The 22,896-nt window shown below is 39.9% G+C and overlaps 1 protein-coding gene across 1 annotated transcript in view; it reads right to left on the bottom strand.

Annotated features, from left to right (window-relative positions):
* Positions 1 to 22,896, bottom strand: part of smchd1 (structural maintenance of chromosomes flexible hinge domain containing 1) — a 162,307-nt gene that overhangs the window by 83,097 nt on the left and 56,314 nt on the right. Inside the window, exons 21-28 of the mRNA XM_020529185.2 lie at positions 21,411 to 21,510; positions 20,757 to 20,829; positions 18,766 to 18,905; positions 13,898 to 14,032; positions 9,338 to 9,565; positions 8,019 to 8,167; positions 6,279 to 6,367; positions 4,832 to 4,950 (exon numbers count right to left, since the gene is read on the bottom strand). Coding sequence (XP_020384774.2) covers positions 4,832 to 4,950; positions 6,279 to 6,367; positions 8,019 to 8,167; positions 9,338 to 9,565; positions 13,898 to 14,032; positions 18,766 to 18,905; positions 20,757 to 20,829; positions 21,411 to 21,510 — 1,033 coding nt within the window. The remainder of the gene's footprint in view (positions 1 to 4,831; positions 4,951 to 6,278; positions 6,368 to 8,018; positions 8,168 to 9,337; positions 9,566 to 13,897; positions 14,033 to 18,765; positions 18,906 to 20,756; positions 20,830 to 21,410; positions 21,511 to 22,896) is intronic.

Genomic DNA, 22,896 nt, shown 5'->3' with positions numbered 1-22,896 from the left:
CAATTAAATCAGGAGATAATGAGGGCATGTGAAAAAAAAGCAGTACATTAATCATGTGTGACTTTAATCTTCATGTAGATTGGGGAAGTCAGATTGGTAGCCAGTGATAAAAGAATTCAAAGTGCACTAATATTTTGAGGATCCAACCAGCAACCAGGCTGTCAGAAGTCAATGCTGTGATTCATGTGTTGTGCGTAGAACACCAGAGCAGCTGCTTATGCATAGCTTAAAAGAAAAAGATTTCTGGTAATGTGCAATGAGACAGGTTTAATAAATGATCTCAAAGTAAAAGGTGCTCGGAGAAACAGTAACCATAACATTATAGAACTTAGCATTCTGTCTGGGGAGGAAACCATGGGTCAGTGCTCCAGAACTTGCCACTCCCATAGCCAAGCTGTTCCAGTACAGTTAATATACTGGCATCTACCTGACAATGTGGAAAATTGCCCAGGTATGTCTGTACATAAAAAGCAGGACAAATCCAACCCAGTCAATTACCGCCCATCAGTCTACACTCGATCATCAGTAAAGTGATGGAAGTTCTCATCAACAGTGCTATCAAGGCAGCACCTGCTTAGCAATAACCTGCACACCGATGCCCAGTTTGGGTTCCGCCAGGGACACTTAGCTCCTGATCTCATCACAGCCTTTGATCAACCATGGATGAAAGAGCTGAATTCCAAAGGTTAGGTGAGACGGACGGCAAGTAAAATTCATGCCACACAAATGCCAGCCTATGACCATTACCAATACAAGACAATCTAACCACCACCACTTGAAATTCAATGGTGTTACCATCACTGAATCTCCCCACTATCTAAATCCTAGGAACTACCAATGATCAAAATCTCAACTGGACTTGCCCAGTAAACACAGTGGCTACAAGAGCAGGTGGGAGGCTAGGAATACTGTGGCGACTAATTCACCCGCTGACTCCCCAAAGCCTGTCCACCATCTTCAAGGCACAAGTCAGGAGTGTGATGGAATACTTCCCACTTGCCTCAATGAGTGCAGCCCCAACAACACTCAAGAAGTTGACTCCATCCAGAACAAAGCAACCCTCTTGATTGGCACTACATCCACAAGCATCCACTCCCTCCACCACAGACGCTCAGTAGCAGCAGTGTGTATTATCGACAAGATGCACTGCAGAAATTCACCAAAGATCTTCAGACAGCACCTTCCAAATCCACGACCACTTCCAAGGAGGACAAGGGCAGCAGATACATGGAAACATCACCATCTTGAAGTTTCCCTCCAAGCCACTCACAATCCTGACTTGGAAATATATCACCGATCTTTCACTGTTGCTGGGTCAAAATCCTGGAATTCCCTCCCTAAGGAGGGGCAGGTGGATTGCAGTAGTTCAAGGCGGCAGCTCACCAATACCTTCTCAAGGACAACTAGGAACGGGCAATAAATGCTGACCAACCAGCGACGCCCACATCCCACAAATGAATAATAATAATAAAAATCTCATTTCACCTTAGTACAGTTATAAGTACAAAGGCATGAGGGCAGACCTAGGCGCAGTGAACTGGAAAAAGAATTTGAGAAAATGGTCACAAAGACCATACCCCAGTGAGAAAGAAGAATTCTAGGAAGGGGATAAGCCAAATATGGTTAACAGGGAACTTGAGGATAACATAAAATTGAAATTAAAAACACAATGTGGCAAAGGCAGAGGACGAGTAAAGTTTTAAAAGCCAACAAAAGACAACCAAAATAATAATAAAAACAAAATTTGAGTGCAAATCTGCGGGTAATATCAAGACAGACAACAAGAGCTTATTTAAGTACATAAAGGGTCGGTGGGGGTGGGGGGGTGGGTGGTGGGTGGTGTGTGGTGTGTATGTGTGTGTGTGGATGGTTGGAGGGAGGACCAAAGTTAACACGGGCCCCTTAGAGAGTGTGGCTGAAGAAATAATAATTGGAAACCAGGAAATAGCGTAGCAGTTGAATAAATGCTTTACATGTCTTCACAGTAGAAGATACTAATGACAATCTAAAAATACTAACTGATCGAGGGTCAAAAGGAGGAGAGAAAATAAATACAAAAACTATCCCTTGAGGAAAGGGACGAAGGGAACTAACGAGGCCAAAGACCGATAAGTCTGCTGGCGCTGATGGGATGCATCCTAGAATATTACAGGTAGTAACTACAGAGATAGTGGATGCGCTGGTAGTAATCATCTAAGAATCCTTAAATTCTGAAGTCGTCCAGTGGATTGCAAAATTGCCAATGCAATACCTTTACTTAAAAAGCGAAGACAACAAAACCAGATAACTATAAGCAGTTAGCTTAACATCCGCTATTGAGAAAACGTTAGTGGCGATAATAAAGGATGTAATATCAGATCATTTATAAATATGTAATCAAGCAGAGTCAGTGTGGTTTCGCAAAGCATAATCACACCTGAGAAACATGTTAAGAATAGTAAAAGCAGGATAATAAAGGGGGAGCATTGAATGCAATATTTGGATTTCCATAAGGCATTTGGTAAAATACCACACATTAGGCTACCTAATTAGAGCCCATGGTGTTGGAAGTAGTATATTAGCATGGATAGAGGATTGGCTAACTAACACAAGCCAGTATTTTGATTAAAGATGGCATTTTCGTGATCACACCCCGAGACTAGAGGAGTGCTACAAGGATCAGTACTGGGGTGACATTTATCTAAAATATATGTTAATGGCTTTTATAAGGAAAGTGAATGAACAATCACCAGGTTAGTAAATATGTGGGAAGGCACATGTTGAGGATGAAAGAAAGAGTCTGCAGAGGGACATGGACAGTTTAAATGAATGGGCAAAAACTTGGCAGATGGAATATAATGAAGGGAAATGAGAGGTGGCAGCAACAATAGAGGAGTAGAATATCGTTTAAATGGGGAAAGACTGCAGAAAGCTACAGAGTAGAGAAACGTAAGAGGTCCTTGTGCCTAAATCACAAAAAGCTAGCTTTCAAGTTCAGCAAATAATAGGGAAGGCAAATGTCATGTTGGCCGATGCTTCAAAGGGACTGGAGTACATAAATAGGGAAGTCTTGCTAAAATTATACAAGGCACTAGGACCAGAGCTGGAATACTGTGAACAGTTTTAGGTCCCTTATCTAAAGAAATATGTATTGGTATTGGTGGCAATCCAGAGAGGGACTGCAAGGTTGATCCCGGGATGGAAGAACTGTCTTATGAGGACAGGTTTAGTAGGTTGGGCCAGTGCTCACTGGAGTCTAGACGAATGAGAGGTAACCTTGTTGAAACCTTATCGATTCTTAGAGCATTTTACAGGGTAAATGCAGAAGGTCTTATCTCCTTGCAGAGGAGTCTGGGACCAGAGAGCATAATCTCGGAGAAAGACAGAGAGAGGAGGAGGAATTTTTTTTCTCTCAGGGTAGTGAATTTGTTGAGTGTCTTTATTGTAGATGGTGGGTCATTAAGTACAGTCATGGATGAGAGGGAGAGTTTTTTTTAATTATTCTGGGAATCAAGCACTACAGGGAAAGCAGGAAAGTGAGGTTGAGGATGATCAATTTAGCAATGATCTCACTGAATGCTGGAACAGGCTTGATGGGCTGAGTGGTATACTGCTCCTGTGTCTTATGGCTTTGTATGCAGTTGGAAGCTCATCTCAGGATCAAATGTGACACCAAGGTTGTGGGGAAAAAAGCTTAATCTTCGATTCTTGCAAGGGAGAAGGATGGAAGTGGTAGTTTTGAACTTGGTTTAGAGTAAAGCCAAGCATCAGTTTTCCCAGTATTTGAATAGAGGAAATTTCTGCTCATCCTCTATTGGATGGAAATAAGCACGATTGGAGTTGAGAAAAGTAGTCTTGATTAGCTTATGGCCAGAAGTAGCTCTGAATCGATGACAATTGAATGAAGATTGTTACAATTCGTATTTAAAGAGAAGATCAAAGAGTAAGAACAAGCAAACAATAATCCTGTGTTCAATCAAGATAGATTCCAGTTGATAAAAGCTGTCAATCAAACTCTTTTAACCAAAGGCAGAGGAGAAGTCTGTTCCCTGGATGTCTCCGCTAACAAAATGGTATGCGTTAGACTTTACTGAGCACCAGTGTATAGGTGCACTGTTGGACTCGAAGACTCAAACTCCTTCACAACAAGATACAAGAAGAATCACACAATATTATCTCAGAAGTTGAATGCTACAGGTCAGGGAGTACATAAAGATGTAGCAGAGAGCAGTCACAAACTTCAGGACATATGCAAGACAACCAACCGTTTAACTCTAGTACTCTCACCGAATAAAATAAATGCCATGCTTTACTAGAATAAAGTATGGTACAGATTCATTCAAAGAATTTGATTTGGAAAGTAAACTGTTCCACAATGAAATGTCACTTTTAAATTTTAAAGGGCAGCCCAAAATATTGGATATGAAACACGTACAAGTACTTGCTCAGAAATTATAGGTAAAGTCAAACTGCTAGAGCTATTAATGCAAGGATTCCAAACAGCTGAGTGAAAAGTAACATTTCATTCAAGGAAAGTAGTGTGAAAATTACTGCCATGTTAAAAATAAAGCTAGGCCAAAGTTATTTGCTTGTATTACAATAATGGCACACACAGTTCTCTTGAGGACATACTCTCTACTCTCTAACCCTCCGGTTGAATAACAGTAATGGTATTTTGCCTTTGTTTCCTTGGTCTGGACAACGGATAGCTATGATTTATGAAAATAGTGAGGAATCAACTACATCGTAGAAGAAATTTCACAATATTTTAAATACCAAGCTCCACTCAGTTGAAAAGTAATACCTCCCTGCAAAAATGCCAACTTTCTTGAAATATGACTATTTGATGTACCTGCCAAGTCACTTTTAGATTACTTTTGTCCAGTCCTTCTCCAGCTATTCCCAATAATTCTATACAAGATGATGTTAGGGTTTGAATCTGATTGCCATGACGATCAGAAAGTGTTACATCTAAGAAATGAAAATAACATTTTAAGTTAGAGGAACTTTAACAATTCATCCTCAACTAGTCGTTAAAGATTCGTAGTTATGATAAAATAGAGAGTACAGCATTATGCTATAATTACAATTTGCAAGTTTCCCACCACTCCATCTTTTTCCAATTGTGAAAAATGCCCAACTCTGTTTTTGGAACAAAGGAACACAGTGACAGAATTCAATGGTTTCTATGTTGTGACAATCTAGTAATGGGAAGACATTAAAAATTACTTAAACACAGTAAAGGAAAATTAAATTAAAGTTGTCCATACACGAGGAATTTCAATAAGGAAATCTAGCAGGACACCCTTAAAAAAAAATCAGGCAATGTAATCTTCCCCAGTGTGCTATAAAATTACACTATGACCTAAAGCACACAGTTACCTGACTGAAAGAAGTAGCACTGAGCTCCAAATAACCAAAAAAAGGGCATTGGAACTTCAGTATTTTTAAGGCAATAAGGCCAGTTAAAAAAAGTGCTAGAGAAAGGAAAAGAAGAAATTTAAATATAAACAAATAAAAAGTATCATGTGAATTTTATCCTCCTACTGATATGAATGAGTTTGCCAAAAACAAGCTACCAAAAGGTACAGTTTATACCAAAATGAAAAATAAATCATGTTTGTCATGGACAGGTGTTGTTAAAAAATAAAACTGACAGCCTTTATAGTAAGGACACAAACTGCAAGTCGAAGATGCTTGCATGCAACTACTGCTATTATAACAAAAGAATAAACAAACTATGAGGCGTGATTTTGAACAAGTCTTCACAAACTTCAACGGACTTGACAGACACAAAGGATCAATGCCTCTATTGATTTTGCTTAGTCACTCCCTCCTCCCCACATGTCTGGGAATGATTCCAGTTTTTATTTTGCATGCAAAATATAATGTATTAAAAACACAGAAATTCTATCACCTTCAACAATAACTGAGCTTGATTTCTTGAACATGAATAACTTAAACGGATGACAAGACCAGCAGATGTCAAGAGCGATCAGGAATTCAAACGCCTGTGCTTAGGCTTATACATTTGCTATCTTCAATTACAATAATCTGTTACAGTTTCAATGGAATAAGTATGTTTAGATTACTAAATGGTTCGTGTAACAGTTGGTTCTATGGTACAATAAGAAAAAGTGGTATACTGCATTACTTCGTCTAATTTATCACGTCAGAGGCTGGCTTGAAGTCATACTGTTTTTAAACCCCATAGATTTCAGCAGTAGGAATTTTAAAATTGAACAGCAGACAAAATACCTTGTATAATTATGAAAAATAAATTTAAAGAAAGAACTTACGTATTTCTCCTTGTAGCTGTTCACCCATCTGAACAGTACTTAATCCTTTCAATGAACATTTCAAAAGTCTAGGTTCATCTGGCTGTGGCCTAAACAAAGTTACACACTATTATTTGGAAAGTCAGCATTTTCTTAACTGCATTTCTGCCAAGAATCTGGTTTCTAGCCTGTTACAACAAATATTAGGTCACACTTTAACGACAGATCAACAATAATCTACACTGAAGGCTGTTTTCAGTACAAGTTTCATAATTCAGTAAAGATGGGCCAACTAAATCAGTCTGATACCAAATAAATGATTCAAAGAAAAACGTCAGTAGAGTCTGGCCAAAAAGTATTTGATGAATGCTAGTGCCTCCATTTCCATGTTAATTGTACGGTCATTAATTTATTTCTCCTCTATTTCTAGCTTTTAGAATTTGACCTGCTCTTTAAGGTCTTTCAAATTTTCCTTTTACATTGCTACATCATATTACAGCAAACTTTGTCTTAACTAGCACCTTGAGAACTGGCAGTCTTGATAGGCCAGCACAGATTATATAACTGAAATACTGGAAGTCTACTGTATTATCATGATCTCCACGATGTCTGATTAGTCAATTGCAGGTGCAAATGAGAAGGCTCTCTGCCAGTAAAATTTATTTAAAGTAAAAGGTGCATTATTTAAGTTATTTGTGCATTAAGTATACTGGTGATGTGTGTATGCCCTGCATGACATTTTATTCTTTAGTATGTTCTTTTACATGGATTACATGGACCCCTTGATCAACCATAGTATTTGATCAACTGGCACACTCCTGGTCCCATAGGTGGTGGTTAATAAAAGGTTTGCTGTATTTCTCAAAATAAACAACATTCACAAATTAATTCCAGTAGATGACATAACCTCAAGTGGAGGCTGTGCTACTATACTATCGTTACAAACCCTGGATTGACAAAATAGAAACAAAAATCCTAGTTCAGCAGTAGTTTATACAAGATTTCTTAGTTTTTGATCTAGAAAATCAGTTTGCAAGTTTGGCTCAATATTATCTCATTCACAGGTTTGAACGTTCCAGGTGACTCCACGACTGAAGCACAGAAAATGAGCTGCTACATTAAAGCAATGTCAAGAGAGTGCTGCCCTGCTGTCCTTCAGGCAATGGACTAAATCAAGAGAAGCCTTTACCTAGTATTTGGATGTACAGACAGATGAAGACTTCCTGGCACTAAACAGAAGCCTACTTAGTGCCCTAGCTGATGCTTCTCCTTCTTCAGTCACAAAAACAGATTGACCAGTAATCTCATTGCGCATAAGGTCCCAAAAACAGCAAAGTAGCTATGTTTGGCTGCATAACCACTGCAGTTCATAATAAAATTACTCTGAAGTTCATGTTTGAGATGTTTGAGGCATAACAGGATGTTACATAAATACAGGTCTTACCTTTTATTATGTAATCTGTTATGCACTATACTTGGAAATCCATGGTGTATATTGTATAGCTCATTAACTGGTTAACTGGAAGTTACAGCATGGGAACACAGAATGGAAGTAATTGTTCATGAAAAAAACTGCTCCATTCATTCTTGCAACTCCTTATAACTGAACTGTACATTTCATTGTTAAACTGTCAAAGTAGAAACGCCAACTAATGTCACCAACCCTGCTGAATATTTGCAGCATTGTTTTTATTATACATTTAACTCACCTGACATTTTAAAAATTGAACAAAGATATGAAATAAAGATTTTTCAGCTTACTTGACTGTAAATGCACTTTCCAGTGAAATGTGATCATCTTGGTAAGAGACCTGACAATAACGCACATCCTTAATGGAGCATGGTACTTTAACATCAGGCAACAATCCTTGAATTAAGTGTTCTCTATTTATCCGAGGGGTCCAGTTGACCTACAGTTAAGATGTTTAACTAAATTATTATGAGATCATTTGAGAAACGAAACAAATGTAGATTGCTCTCATTTTCCCCTATGTATTGGAGGTTCATTTTAGCCACTTTCACTGGTTAAAAAAAAATTACATTTGATATCCTTACTTTATATTTTTTCTCAAACTAACAAAGGGGTATCCAATAAAACAGGCAAAAGAGAAAAATGACATTTTACAAAAGAAGGAATTGGATTAAGTTTCTGAGCAGGAAGAACATAAAAAAGGATACAGGGAAGAGTTGGAGGACAGCAATTACAGAAAATACACAATGTGTTTCTGACTGCTATTATGTAAACATAGTAAGGAAACAGGTTTGTTACCTTGACAGAATGGGCTCAAATCTGCAAGATCAATTAAATAGGTAGAAAACAATTCTAAATAACTAAGTTTCATTAGCAAAGGCTCAAGGAGCCTGGGCAGTTTTCCATATGTGAGTGTACATACTATTGTTGCAGCTGTAATAGAACAGCTTGGTTAGTTCTCCAGATTAAGTCTTTAGCACTAATGCTAGGATGTTGCCAGACTACACAGCCTTTGCGGTATCCAGTAACTTGTCTATGTTAAATGAAAGTATTACTTACCCCGAAATTGCTATACTGTTAATTTGCTGAGGTAATACAGGTAATTAACAACACAATATAACAAAACATTCACCATAACATCAATCTCAGGTTTGACAACCCACCTCCCACCACATATATTACCAGCCACTCTGTTATTCAGCCACCTGCTCTTAAAAAGTTACTTGAATATGGCAGCTGATGGTTGTAATAGGCATGCTCTTCAAGCCCCAAATCTTCACTAATCTTCTACTTGATGGCTGCCCTGAGGCTGGGATCTTAAGTCCCAGCCTGAAGGGTGAAGAAAGGCGTGCAATGATCCCCACAGGCAGCAGCAACATACACAACAATATTGTTGATTGGTAGCTATGGTCCAATAAGTTTCTGGAATTACTGTCAAGTCCTCTAGTCGTCTGTATGTTTGATTCCAATGTCATAGGCATGATGACCAAATGGTCTTCTGCACTGAACTTTGTGTAGTTCTATATTCAATGCAGCATTTTAATCTAAGAGTATAACAAGAATCCTTGAAGGAGATTTTAGCAAAGGTTAGTAAGAAACCAACGTCTACCTTAATTTTCTCCGCTAGAGATGAATTAACAACAATCTGCCGATCGCCTTCATCATACATTCGAAAGATAAGATGGTGAATTATATCTCCAGCAATCCAGTCAATTTCATCCTGATGTTTAATAGGAATTGCTTTTTGCCCGTCTATGCTGAAGATCTGAAGCTTTGTAACTTGTGTGCTAGGCAGCAACTTAATTATCTTCTCCACAGCTGGCACATCTTTACAGCTCTGTACATTAAGAACCACGCACTTTTTTATTGAAAAAAATTAGACAGACAGGAAATAATCTTAAAAGTAAAAGTAAAATATTATAAAATAATCTGGTATGATTAATATTCTTAAAATGTTATATTATTTTGAAGTATTCCACAATGCAATACTCTAAATAATGGGGGCAGACTACAACTGTTAATTAATACAATGTAAACACCTTTAAATTTGAAACAATATAATCAACAATTAAAGTGACATTAGCCTGGTTTCCTAGCTCATCCTTTGCTCCCTTCTTGAGCAGAGTCATTGTACTGGTTGTCCTCCACATCCACCACAATACGAATATCTAACGGGTATTGAAAATTGTGCTCAGAGTTTTGGGCAATCTTATGACTCCATTCAATTGGCAGATGTATTCTATTAGTGCTCAATTACCATCCAAAGAGAATTAGGATTTTTTTTTCATGAGAATCAATTCTTTCACTACTCTCTTCAGCATTTGCTACAATTTTCTTAAATTGTTACATTCTGCTCGAAAAAAAGCACAGACAGTTAAACTCAGTGACAGGCAATTCAACAGTGATGGAGAACTTTTAGAGATGGTACAGGGTAATTCAAAACAAAATTAATTGTGACTTGATAAAATAACAATAGATAAATGATAGCTATAGCAGATTTTTCAACCGCAAAGTGTACAGCTAATATGTTTGCAGAAGTAATGAAGCAAAGATAAACATATTACATTTTAATATACACAGATATGCTGGCAAAATCAAAGCCCATAGGTTTGAGGCAACAGTGGTAGCATAGATACACAATTGGTTAAGAATATTATTGGTGAATGGTTGCTTTTCAAAAAGGAAGTATACAGCAGTATCATTCAGAATTTGGTATTAAGACAAGAGGCAATATTATTTCTTGTTATTCTTAAATTTCTCAGAAATATCAAATGATCTGCATTTCATTAGACTCAGTAGAAAATCATGCCAATATGTGGCTTATCCATCTTCAGCAAGCTTCTCTTCATCAGAAGGTTAAAAGTGGGAATGTGTGCACAGTACTTTGCATCATTCAGAAGTGGCAATAGTCACCGATGTCTGCACAATGTTCAGCACCAACGATGATATCTCATAGACCGCAACAGTCCATATCCAAATATAGCAATACCTAGACAATATCTAGGTTTTGGTTAATAAGTAACATCACTCCTTGCCATTCAATGAGATTACCATCTCTGAATACCCGACCAATAACATCTGGGAGTTACCAATGACCAGAAAGTGAACCAACCATATAAATACAAAGACCAGAACTCCTGCAGTGAGTAACTTACCTGATGCCCCAAAGAACGTCAGGGGCTAGATGGAATACTCCCCAGTAACTTTCAAGAAGCCTGACACCAGGACAAAGCAGCCCATTTAACTCGTATCATATCCTACACCACTGACGCTTACTAACAGCAGTGTGTACCATCTACAAGGTGCACTGCACATGTTCAAAGGTTCCTTAGACAGAAACTTCCAAACCCACCGCCCATCTAGAAGGACAAGGGCAGTATACACATGGCAGCATCACCTGCATGATTCCCTCCAATCCATTCATCATCTTGCCTAGGAATGTATTGCCATTTCTTCACTAGGTTCAAATCCATCCCTAAAAGCACGAAGTGTAACTGCACCAAACAGACAACAGTTGTTCAAGATGGCAGCTCAGCAGCACATTCTCCAGGCCAACTAGGGACAGGTAAAACATTCTGTCTCAGCTAATGAAGCTCACACCCCCAAGTGACAAAAAAAAAAAATCACAGGACGATATCTGACATACACGAACTTGTACGTAATGGGGTTTCAACATATTCTTGCCGAATAGGGGTCTTGTGGCGGTGCACTGGTAATGCCCCTAACTCTGGGCCGGGTCTAGGTTCAAGTGCTACCTGCCCTGGAGGTGTGTGGTAATATTTACAATCTACCCTTAATGGTGTAGATGATGGGGATTGCATGTTTGCAAGTGTTTCCTAGAGAATATTCTCAGAGCGTGCCAGAAATCCTTCTGATAACTAGGAATACTTGGGTGATCTCAATTATAAGCTTGAGCATTAACATCATAGCCGTCCGTGGAATGTGCACAGTACGATATAGGCCAGCAATTATCACCCTTCCCTAAGGATGTGGGGCCTGTGAGGTTGGCTTTGTCATGGATGGTCATTGAGTCATAGTTAGAATTAATATCCAAAAGTAGGCTCCTTTCATCCCCTAATTTCCTTCTCCAGCTAGCCACCTATCTTCCAACCTCCTTCAAAAACACCTGATCACCTGCTAAAGATCACCCTTTTAGAATATTCTTTCAGCCAAGCTACCTATAATACAACTGTGTCAAGACTGTTGGAACTACACTATTGAAGTAAATTTGATCACACTCCTCACTTGTGCCTTGTAGATATTCGACAGGCACTGGGGACACTGAAGGGCTGCCTCAGAATTATTATCCTCTGATCTATTGTTGTAGCCACATTACTTAACAGCTGATCCGATTCAGTTTCTGGCCAATGGCAATCTTCAGGATATTGATAGTGGGGGATTCAGTGACAGCAATGCTATTGTTGTGATATTAGATCCTCCCCTTTTCAAGATGATCATATTTGGCACTTGAGAGGCATGAATGTTACTTGCCACTTATCAACCCAAGCCTTGATGTTTTCCGAGTCTTGCTGCATATGGATATGGGCTGTTTCAACACCCGGGACATGAGTGGTGCTGAACATTTCGCTTGATTGCGTAGATTATGACTTTTAACCTTATGGTGGAGGGTAGGTCATTGATGAAGTAGCTGAAGATAGTTGGGGGCACTGCCCAAGGAGCTCTTGCTATTGGCAAGCCAGAAGGGCCAAGTGGAGTGTTCATCTTGCAAGATGCAAAGTCATGATCATATCACGTGCAAACCTGCACAAAGTATCACCAATCGTGCGAGATTGAGTTCCAACTGCAGTAAGCTTTGCATGTTAAGGACAGAGAGATCACATCCAGATTGAGACATAGACTACGTGAGCATATAGTTTAGAAACTTTGGAGGCAGCATGAGAATTCAGTGCAGACAAAGAGTGCTTTTTGCTTGCTTTTTCAGTACTAGACTAAGGTATTTTTACAAGCTAACTGAAGCCCAGGATCAGGGGCCCAGCACAAAACAGTGACATCACAGGGAGACCGCAAGTGCACTGGTTGGTATTGGCTGCTAACTGGACTATTTGTTATAGGTTACTTTCGATTGATGGTAAACAGGAGAAATATTTACAGGTTCCAAACTAAAAAAGCAATAGGAAGCTTTTTTTTTGAAAAAATACATATTAAGGACTAAGCAAATAGAGATGCAGGGCCAGGCAATGCGTTGCACCTGCATGATGTGGGTGCTGGCGAACCCCAATGTGGTTTATAGTGATCACATCTGTAGCAAGTATTGGTTGCTTATGGAGCTCCAGCTCAGAGCTGATGAGCTGCAGTCTGAGTTTCCAACACTGCGACATGGGGAGGTCATGCCTGACAAATCTGTTTGAATTCTTTGAGGAGGTAATGAGCAAGTTTGACAAAGGAAAGCAAATGGACGTGATCTATTTGGATTTCCAGGAAGCCTTTGACAAGGTGCTGTTCTGGAGGTTGCTACACAAGATAAGAGCCCATTGTGTTAAGGGGCAAGGTACTGACATGAACAGAGGATTGGCTGACAAGCAGAAGGCAGAGTGGGCATATGGAGGTCTTTTTGGGACAGCAGCCAATGATTAGACAGTGTTGGGGACCACAACTGTTTATGTTATACATTCACAATCTGGATGGAGGAATTTAGGGCATTGTGGTTAAGTCTGCAGATGTCACAAAGATAGGTGGAGGGACAGGTCACATTGAGGTGGTGGGGAGGCTGCAGAAGGACTTGGACAAGCGAGGAGAGTGAGCAAAGAAGTGGCAGATGGAACGTAATGTGGGAACGCGAGAGGTTCAATACTGCAATAATTAATGCGCATCACATATTTCATTTCTCTCTTCACATATTTAACTATTTTCCCCTCACAGGCTTAATTAAATCAAAGATGAACTTGTGCAGAAACTCAGTTACATTTAGGTCAAAATTTTGCTTCAATACTGACTACGAACAAACTCAATACTTTCCTACTTTTTCCACACTAGTTTCCTTGTAAAGCCTCTAGATCCAGCAAGTGCAAACTTGTAGCCCAAATGCAACATAAGACAGATGGGTGTAACAATTCATTAAAGTAGCTCCAAGTAGGTACCAAACAAATGTTTAAACAGTTCTTTGTTGACCTATTCATGATGAAAAAAAAAATCAAGAATAAATTCTTACTGATATCTCAATTCTTGCTTTCAGTGTTTGGTCTTTCTTAATATTCTGGACATGTATCACAGGGCCAGTTAAGATTCCTGTTCCGGTATTACTACAATCCACGGTGTACACAGGCAAATTTGGGGCACCAAGAAACTGAAAACAAAGTGCACAGAAAATTAAAGCGCGTAGTAATATAGGCAAACAACGACGAGACAACTGGTAAAATAGCATGTATGGTCTGCAAGCTCAAACAGCTGGAGAGACCGTAATTATATAACCAGTTCTCTTCTGGCTTTACTTCTAGCAAGTCCAGGATGATGGAATCTTTTGCTGTGTACTAAAGTAAAATGCCTCAAGTTGGTATCTGATACAAAAAGGTTTTTTGTCAGTTTTTCACGCACAGGATGAGGGCATCACTGGTTGGATCAGAGAAAGAACAGGGCTTAAGAACCACAGTGGTAATTTGTGGATGGAGCTAGAGGACATCGGTAGCGTTCTGAATGAATACAGTGTGTCAGTGTCCACGAATGAGAGGGACGATGTGGATATAGAAATGAAGGAGAAGAACTCGGTATGATTAAAGAAATCAGCATAGACAGAGAGGAGGAGTTGAGTTGAGATGAGAGCAATCTGGAAGGTTTAAGACTGGACAAAGTTTGTACCAGAGATAGTAGGAACTGCAGATGCTGGAGAATCTGAGATAACAAGGTGTACAGCTGGATGAACACAACAGGCCAAGCAGCATCATAGGAGCAGGAAGGCTGACGTTTTGGGCCTGGACCCTTCATCAGAAAGTTTGTACCAGGCTGTTTCAAGGGGTGAGAAGGAAATAGCAGTGGCACTGGAAATAATTTTCAATTCCTCTCAGGCCATAGGAGATGTGCCAGAGGACTGGAGGACAGCCAACATGGCACCATCATTCAAGGAGGGAACAAGAGATGAACCACGAAACTGCAGTCTAGTTATTTTAACCTCAGTGGTGGAGAAACTATTGGAAGCAATTCTGAGGGACAGAATTAAACTGCATTTGGAGAAGCAGGGACTAATTAAGAACAGTCAGCACGGTTTTAAGGGGAAGTCACATCTGATCAACTTGATTGAATTTTTCAAAGTGGTAACCAGGTAAGCAGATGAGGGCAATGCATTTGATGTAGTTTACTCGGACCTCAGCAAAGCTTTTGATAAGGTCCCACATGGGAGACTGATAACTAAAGATAGGAGCCCATGGTTGACATGTATAAAATTATGAGGAGAATAGACAGGACTGAATTTTCCCTTTGATGGAGGGACAAATGACAAAAGGCAGAGATTAAAGGCAAGGGTTAGAAGGTTCAGAGGAGATGTGAGGAAAAGGTTTTTCACTCAGAATCTCGAATGCACTGCTTATAAGGGCGATAACGAGGTAAGAAATAGGGAGAGTGTGCAGCTAAACACGTGGCTACACAGCAGGTGTAGGAGGGAGGGTTCCATTATGTGGATAATTGGAGCACATTCAGGGGAAGGTGGGACCTGGACAGTAAGGACGGGTTGCACCTGAACCGGAAGGGCACAAATATCCTGGGAGGGAGGTTTGCTCGAGGTATACGGGATGGTTTAAACTAGATTGACAGGGGGTGGGGAACCAGTTTAGTAATTCAGAGGATGAGGTATTCAGTCTTCCAACAGACACAACAGGGAGAGGTTGTTAATAAAGAAATGCAGCCGATGAAGCGTAATTGTGGACACAGATGGTTTGAGATGTGTATATTTCAATGCTATAAGTATCAGAAATAAGGCGGATGAACTTAGAGCATGGGTCAGTACTTGGAACTACGATGTTGTGGCCATGACAGAAACTTGGGTAATTCAGGGACAGGAATGGATGTTGGAATCTGGGATTTAGATGCTTTAAAAGAAATAAGGAGGGTGGAAAAAGAGGCGGGGGAATGGCATTGCTAGTCAGGGCTAGTACAGCAGCTACTGAAAGGCAGTTTGAGAATGATACGTCTACACAGTCAGTTTGGGTTGAGGTCAGGAACAAGAAAGGAGCAGTCACTTTGTTGGGGGTTTTTTGCAGACCCCCTAACAGTTGCAGAGAAGTGGAGGGGCGGATTGGGAGGCAGATACTGGAAAGGTGTAGAAGTCACAGGGTTGTAATCATGGGTGACTTCAACTTTCCAAATATTGATTGGAAACGTTTTAGTTGTAATAGTTTAGATGGAGTGGATTTTGTCCATGTGTTCAGGAAGGATTCCTGACACAGTACATAGATAGACCAACACGAGGAGAGGCCACTTTGGGTTTGGTGCTTGGCAATTAACCAGGCCAAGTGTTAGACCTGTTGGTAGGAGAGCATTTTGGCGGTAGCGATCATAACTGTTACTTTTACAATAGTCATGGAAAAGGAGAGGTACATACAGCAGGGTAAGGTTTATAATTGGGGGAAGGGTAATTACAATTCTGTTAGGCAAGAACTGGGTAACATAAAATGGGAACAGATGCTGTCAGGGAAGAGCACTATTGAAATGTGGAGATTGTTTAAGGAATGCATACTGCGTGTGCTCGACATGTTTGTCCCGAGCAGGCAGGGAACACGCGGTCGAGTGAGGGAGCCTCGGTTCTCAAGAGAGGTCGAACGACTGGTTAAGAGGAAGAACGATGCTTATATAAGGTTTAGGAAACAAGGAACGGAAAAGGCTCTAGAGGGATACAAGTTATCCAGGAAGGAGCTGAAGAAAAGGCTTAGGAGAGCTAGAAGGGGGCATGAGAAAACCTTGGCAGATAGGATCAAGGAAAACTCCAAGGCTTTTTACACGTGCGTGAGGAATAAGAGAATGAACACAAAGGATAGGGCCGATCAAGGATTGTAAAGGGAATTTGTGCACGGAGCCTAAAGAGATAGGAGAGGTCCTTAATGAATACTTGTCTTCGGTATTCACAACTGAGAGGGACCTAATTGTAGAGGAGGACAGTGTGAAACAGGCTGGTAGGCTAGAGGAGGTCGATATTAGTAAGGAAGATGTACTAGGAATTTTGAGGAACTTGAATACAGATAAGTCCCCCGGGCCTGATGGGATTTATCCAAGAATTCTACGAGAAACGAGGGAAGAGATTGCAGGGCCTTTGGCAATGATCTTTTCGACCTCACTATCCACAGGTATAGTGCCGGAAGATTGGAGAGGGGCAAACGTCATTCCCTTGTTCAAAAAAAGGGAATAGGGATAACCCTGGAAATTACAGGCCAGTTACTCTTACGTCAGTGGTGGGCAAATTATTGGAAAGGGCTCTGAGAGATAGGATTTATGATCACTTGGAAAGGCACAGTGTGATTCATGATAGTCAGCATGGATTTGTGAGGGGTAGATCATGCCTCACAAACCTTACTGAATTCTTGGAAGAGGTGACCAAACACGTGGATGAAGGTAGAGCAGTGGATGCGGTATACATGGATTTAAGTAAGGCGTTTGGTAAGGTTCCCCATGGTAGGCTCATGCAGAAGGTAAGGAGGCATGGGATAGGGGGAAATGTGGCAGATTGGATTCAGGATGGGCTGGCCCTTAGAAGACAAAGGGTGGTAGTGGACGGAAAATATTCAACATGGTGCTCCGTTACGAGTCGTGTACCACAAGGATCTGTTCTGGATGCTCTTCTAATTGTGATTTTTGTAAATGATTTGGATGAAGGAGTGGAAGGGTGGATTAGTGGATTAGTAAGTTTGCGGACAACACGAAGGTGAGTCGAGTTGTGGATAGTGCGGAGGGCTGTTCTAGGTTACAAAGGGACATTGATAGGATGCATGGCTGGGCTGGGAAGTGGTAGATGGAGTTTAACCCTGAAAAGTGTGAGGTGATTTATTTTGGAAGGACAAACTTGAAAGCAGAATACAGGGTTAATGGAAAGATTCTTGGCAGTGTGGAGGAGCAGAGGGATCTTGGGGTTCATGTCCACAGTTCCCTGAAAGCTGCCACCCAGGTTGATAGAGTTGTTAAGGTGGCGTATGGTGTGTTAGCTTTCATTAATAGAGGGATTGAGTGCAAGAGCCATGAAGTTATGCTCCAGCTATATAAAAGCCTGGTTCGGCCACATCTGGAGTATTGTGTCCAGTTCTGGTCGCCACATTACAGGAAAGATGTGGAAGCATTGGAAAAGGTGCAGAGCAGGTTTACCAGGATGTTGCCTGGAATGAAGGGAAGGTCTTATGTGGAAAGGTTGAGAGCGCTAGGGCTTTTCTCTTTAGAACGACGAAGGATGAGAGGTGACTTGATAGAGGTGTACAAAATGATCAGAGGTATAGATAGAGTGGACAAACAGAGACTTTTTCCTAGGGTGGAGGTAGCTATTACGAGGGGTCATAATTTTAAAGTGAGTGGAGGTAGATATAAGGGAGACGTCAGAGGTAGGTTCTTTACTCAGTGTGGTCGGGGCGTGGAATGCATTGCCGGAGAGGGTAGTGGAGTCGGCCTCATTAGGGGCATTTAAGCGGCTATTAGATAGGCATATGGATGATAGTGTAGGGTAGGGGTGGAGGTTAGATAGACCTTAGGATTAATGTAAAAGTTCAGCACAACATCGTGGGCTGAAGGGCCTGTACTGTTTTATGTTCTATGATAGAAGCAGAAACCATTACAATACTTAAGTAGTATTGAAATGTGCACTTAAAATGCCAAGACAAACAAGACAATGGGCCAAGTGGTGGAAAATAGAGTTAGAAAAGTTAGGTGGTTGTTTTTGACCAGCACAGCTTCAATGGGCTGAAGGGTGTTTTTCTGTGCTGTCAACATCTTATGATTCTAATTACTTGATACAGCTGCATTATGAAATACTGGATAGGAAGTCAGGTCAGGAGAATGGGTAATGGTGACATAAAAAAAATCAAGACCAGCAGTTCAACTGAAGATTTCACTTACCTTGCAATGTACCACCAATTTGGGCTGTGCTGTAATATTTCCTGCTTCATCTAGCACTTCAGCTTGAAACGGGAAGGTGGTTCCATTTTCAATAACTACTTTATTAGAATCTGGCTTAATCCTCAGTTCACGAGGTGGACCTATAATAAACACGGTATTAGAGGCTCTGCATTAGCAAAAATTCTCTCTTTTTCATCCCCCTTAAATGTTCTTCTGCCCTTTCCTCCAGGGTTGAGCTATAAATCACAGGCAACAAAACTCGCCAGGATCTTCACACCCGAATATAAGCAGTATGTTTACAGTTTATAGAACTTCACAAAACAATCAGTCAAGCCGCATTCTGTAGCAGACACGTACTTGAATGTATTTTTAGCAAAGATCATCAGATAAGATAATCAATGAAATTTATCACTTCTTATTATCTTGTCAGAAAAGGCACTGAAGTTAAATGCAACATATTGTTGCCTTTTGCATAACTAATTCATAAGCAAGATGAATAATCAAATTAGTTGCCCTGATTCAATATTATATTGGGTAGCTCATTCATCCACAGATCAGCAAAAAGAATTATAGTGCTTTCAGCATGAAACATTGAAATCAGAAAATCAAATTCAGGAGGGAGCTCTGACCAGAGTCTGGGCCAATTTTTCAGATGTGTAAATAAATTATATACTTCTACATTTAATACTGTTCCAAAACATTTTTAGAATATTTCTTAAATTGAGTATTGCTGAAAAAATAAATTTTGTTGAAGTGTTTCTCCTGCACTCATCACAGATTGCGCAGTACAAATTCAATGGGAAACAAATATTTCTACTGTATGACAGGACAGTGCTGACTGATTGGCAAGTGGACTCTGAAACATGAGTCGACATGGATAATGGGCCTACTAATGCTGACAGTTAGCAGCCAGGCTTTGTTAACTTCTAAGCCAGGCAGGTTTACTCTGATTGGTCAGAGCAACACCCTAAGAAGGGAACCAGTGAATAGCTGTTACCTATTTTGTTGCATTAAGACAAACACACTGTACATACATGTTACTGTCTGCAAAGAACAGAGCACCATGAATTAATACATGTCACTTCCGGTTCACTTAAGTATGATACCTTGTGAACCTGAGTTAATCTTCAATTGGCTGTCAGCATAATTCTTCGCACATTCAGGATTATCCAGCAAATGCTGCCCAATTGCAGAATCACATTTGCAAGTTTTACAAGGGTAGGTTGGTTGGCTATGGTCAATACCTTACTTGCGCTGAGCAGCTGAAGGAACACAGTTTGATATGATCTGCTAATCTTTGGAATGCACAGTCTAGATATCCAGCATCACCCTAGTACTGAAATTTGGATACTCATTTCTAGGGCTGTCTTGATAGCAGCATCCTGTTCATGGTGAACATCACTTGTGTTACTACTACGGAGTAGCAGCATGAAACAGCCAACTTCACCTGTTTCCCCGAGGTAAATGGGGCACTTTTGAGTACCAAGAGTGATCACCTTAAGGCTTTCTATGAATTTGCAAAATATACAGAAGGAAATGATCCGATTAGGGTAGCTATTATACCAGAAATGACTCTGATGTGCCTTATTTCAGCATTAGACTTATACAGTGAACAAATGGCTAGGGCTCTATTTACAAGATTTTCTCTAAAGTCAGCCTTGAAGCATGTGGAACTGTAGGATTCCCAGCATCTATACTGACCAGTGAAGGTAGTTTGTGGCAGACAGTTGTACAGAATAGAAGATAACTGGCAGCTCTTGTTAAAAAGGCCTGTCCCATTGAGTGCTTCAGTGACATGCTAAAATGTGGCAGATAGACGGGCTATGCTATCACCTTCCTGACTGCAATATATATGGTAACAAACCAATACAGAATAATTCATTTAAAAACGTACATAAATGCTTCTGTTGTCACCTGTAAATGCACAAATGAAATTTCAAATACATGAAAATTCATCCATCTTGATCAATCTGAGAAATTTAGGAACTTACCAGGCAACAGTCTAATTTTTAATGTTTGAGAATCTTCTTTCAGTCCCGGTAGGATTACTTTAAGAGTGAAGTTCTACAGGGAAATAATACAATAATAAGAACTAAGAAAATCAAGAAAAACATGCAGTTAGCTATTTGGTCCCTACAGCCTGGAGTGCCTTTCAGTCTCATGGCTGATCTGACTGTGGTCTTAACTCTATTATCTTGACTGGCCCACACTTCTCCACTTGCTGGTAGATCAAAAATCTATCTAACCCAATCTCCACTGCACTCTCAGATAGATAATGCCAAAGGTGAAGAATCTCATCCCCGCGTCCAATTTAAATAAAATAATTTTACTTTAAAATGTTGTCCCCTACACCTACATTCTAGCCACCACCTCCTCTTAAGGGAACATCTCCTCAACATGCATTCTGTTAAAATCACTCAGAATCAAAAGGCTATTACAAAAATTACAAGAATTTATTGACTTGCAAACCTTTCATTTACTGGTGAAAAATTACTACTTGATAAATAGAAATAAAAAGTAAAATCAATAATAAACCTAGATATTGGCATCAGTTAACATTACATGTTAAGGCAATTATGTGCAACAGTACGCAACATGTATTAAAACTATACAAGATTTAAAGATTTTATAATAATTAAACATACCCGGCCTTGGCAAGTGGTCACAGAGCCCCGAGCTGTTACACCTTTAATGATGAAACTTGTTCCTTTTGCCACAAAGGCTTCATAATGTAGTTCTAACCCACTGCAAGGCACACTTAAATTAGAAAGAGTTATATGCCATACCATATCATTAACATCAATTGGTTCGTAGTTATTGAATGGACATTTACATTTTCATACACAGTATCAACAGCAAACATTCATGGGTCTGATTAAATCAACACTTTGGAAAGGCTTCATCATTTTTCTATTCCTAGCCCACTAGCGGCTAAAGCACCTATTAGCCTCTTAAGCCTGTTCATCCAGACAATCAAATCATGGCTGACCTGTGATCTAGGCCCATTTAACTATTATTGTGCCAAACCTCTTAATTCCCTGGTTAATAAAAATCTACTAATCTCTAACTTTAAATTAATTAATTTAGATGCATAGGAGCAGTTGTCCATTTAGCCATTTGAACATGATCTGCCATTCTACATCATGGCTGACTAAATAGAAACTTTCCTAGCCTCTGAGCTTGCTTCAAACATGTACAACTCTAATTTTATTTCAGTGCTAACAAAAGATCACAGACTTGAAATGTTAACACACTTTCTCCTGGCAGATGCTCCTGAACGACTGAGCACTTCCAGCACTTTCTGATCCATTTTAGATTTCTTGTATTTGTAATATTTTTGCAAAAAGGTTTTAACTTTTATACTATATTGCCAAGTCCTAGGCTATCTTACTCACTGGCTCCCCATAATATTTTGTAAACTTCCATCAAATCATCCTGTAACCTTCTGAATTTCAACAAAGTGTGCAATCTCTTTTCATTATTTGATGTCTGAAGGTTATTTTAGTAAATACGAAGAGTGGAAGTTACAGCTGTACTAAGTCTTATTTGACTCTACCTGGAGTACAACACTGAGCCTGCGTATCAAGTCTCTGGAAGTTGACATGATCTTAGAAGGGATTCAGTGGAGTGTAGTTTCACCAGAATGATGCTGGGACTAAAAAGATTTAATTAAAAGGACTGGTTGAAAACTCTATGCTGGCATTCCCTGAATGCAGAAAAAAAAACAGCGTTTATGATGGTTGAATGGGTTTGTGGGAGAGGGAGAAAGAGGGTGGAAAGGGTGAGGAAACTATTTCATTTGACACAGGAGTTCAAGCCGAGGCGACCAAGTTTCAAAATAAAGTTTAGACTATTTAGGGAAGGTGTCAAAACTTTTTCTCACACAAATGGGAGTAGAAATCTGGAACTCTTCCTAAAGCTGCTGTTGGGGCTAGAAAAACAAATTTCAAATTGGAGAATGGTGATAGATTTTTGTTCGCTAAATGTTTTAGGGGTTATGGAAGGAAGACAAGCAGATGGCATTCACAAATGGCTCAGCCATGATCCAACTAAATGGCAGAACATACTTAAGGAGCTAAATGGCTTATTCCTGTTCTTACGTTCTTGCTTTTCCATACAAATGCTTCCATT

This window comes from Rhincodon typus, chromosome 4, assembly GCF_021869965.1.
Source record: "Rhincodon typus isolate 14 chromosome 4, sRhiTyp1.1, whole genome shotgun sequence".
Lineage (NCBI taxonomy): Eukaryota > Metazoa > Chordata > Chondrichthyes > Orectolobiformes > Rhincodontidae > Rhincodon > Rhincodon typus.
The sequence above is the reverse complement of the archived record's forward strand: the minus strand, read 5'-3'. Positions and strand labels throughout refer to the sequence as shown.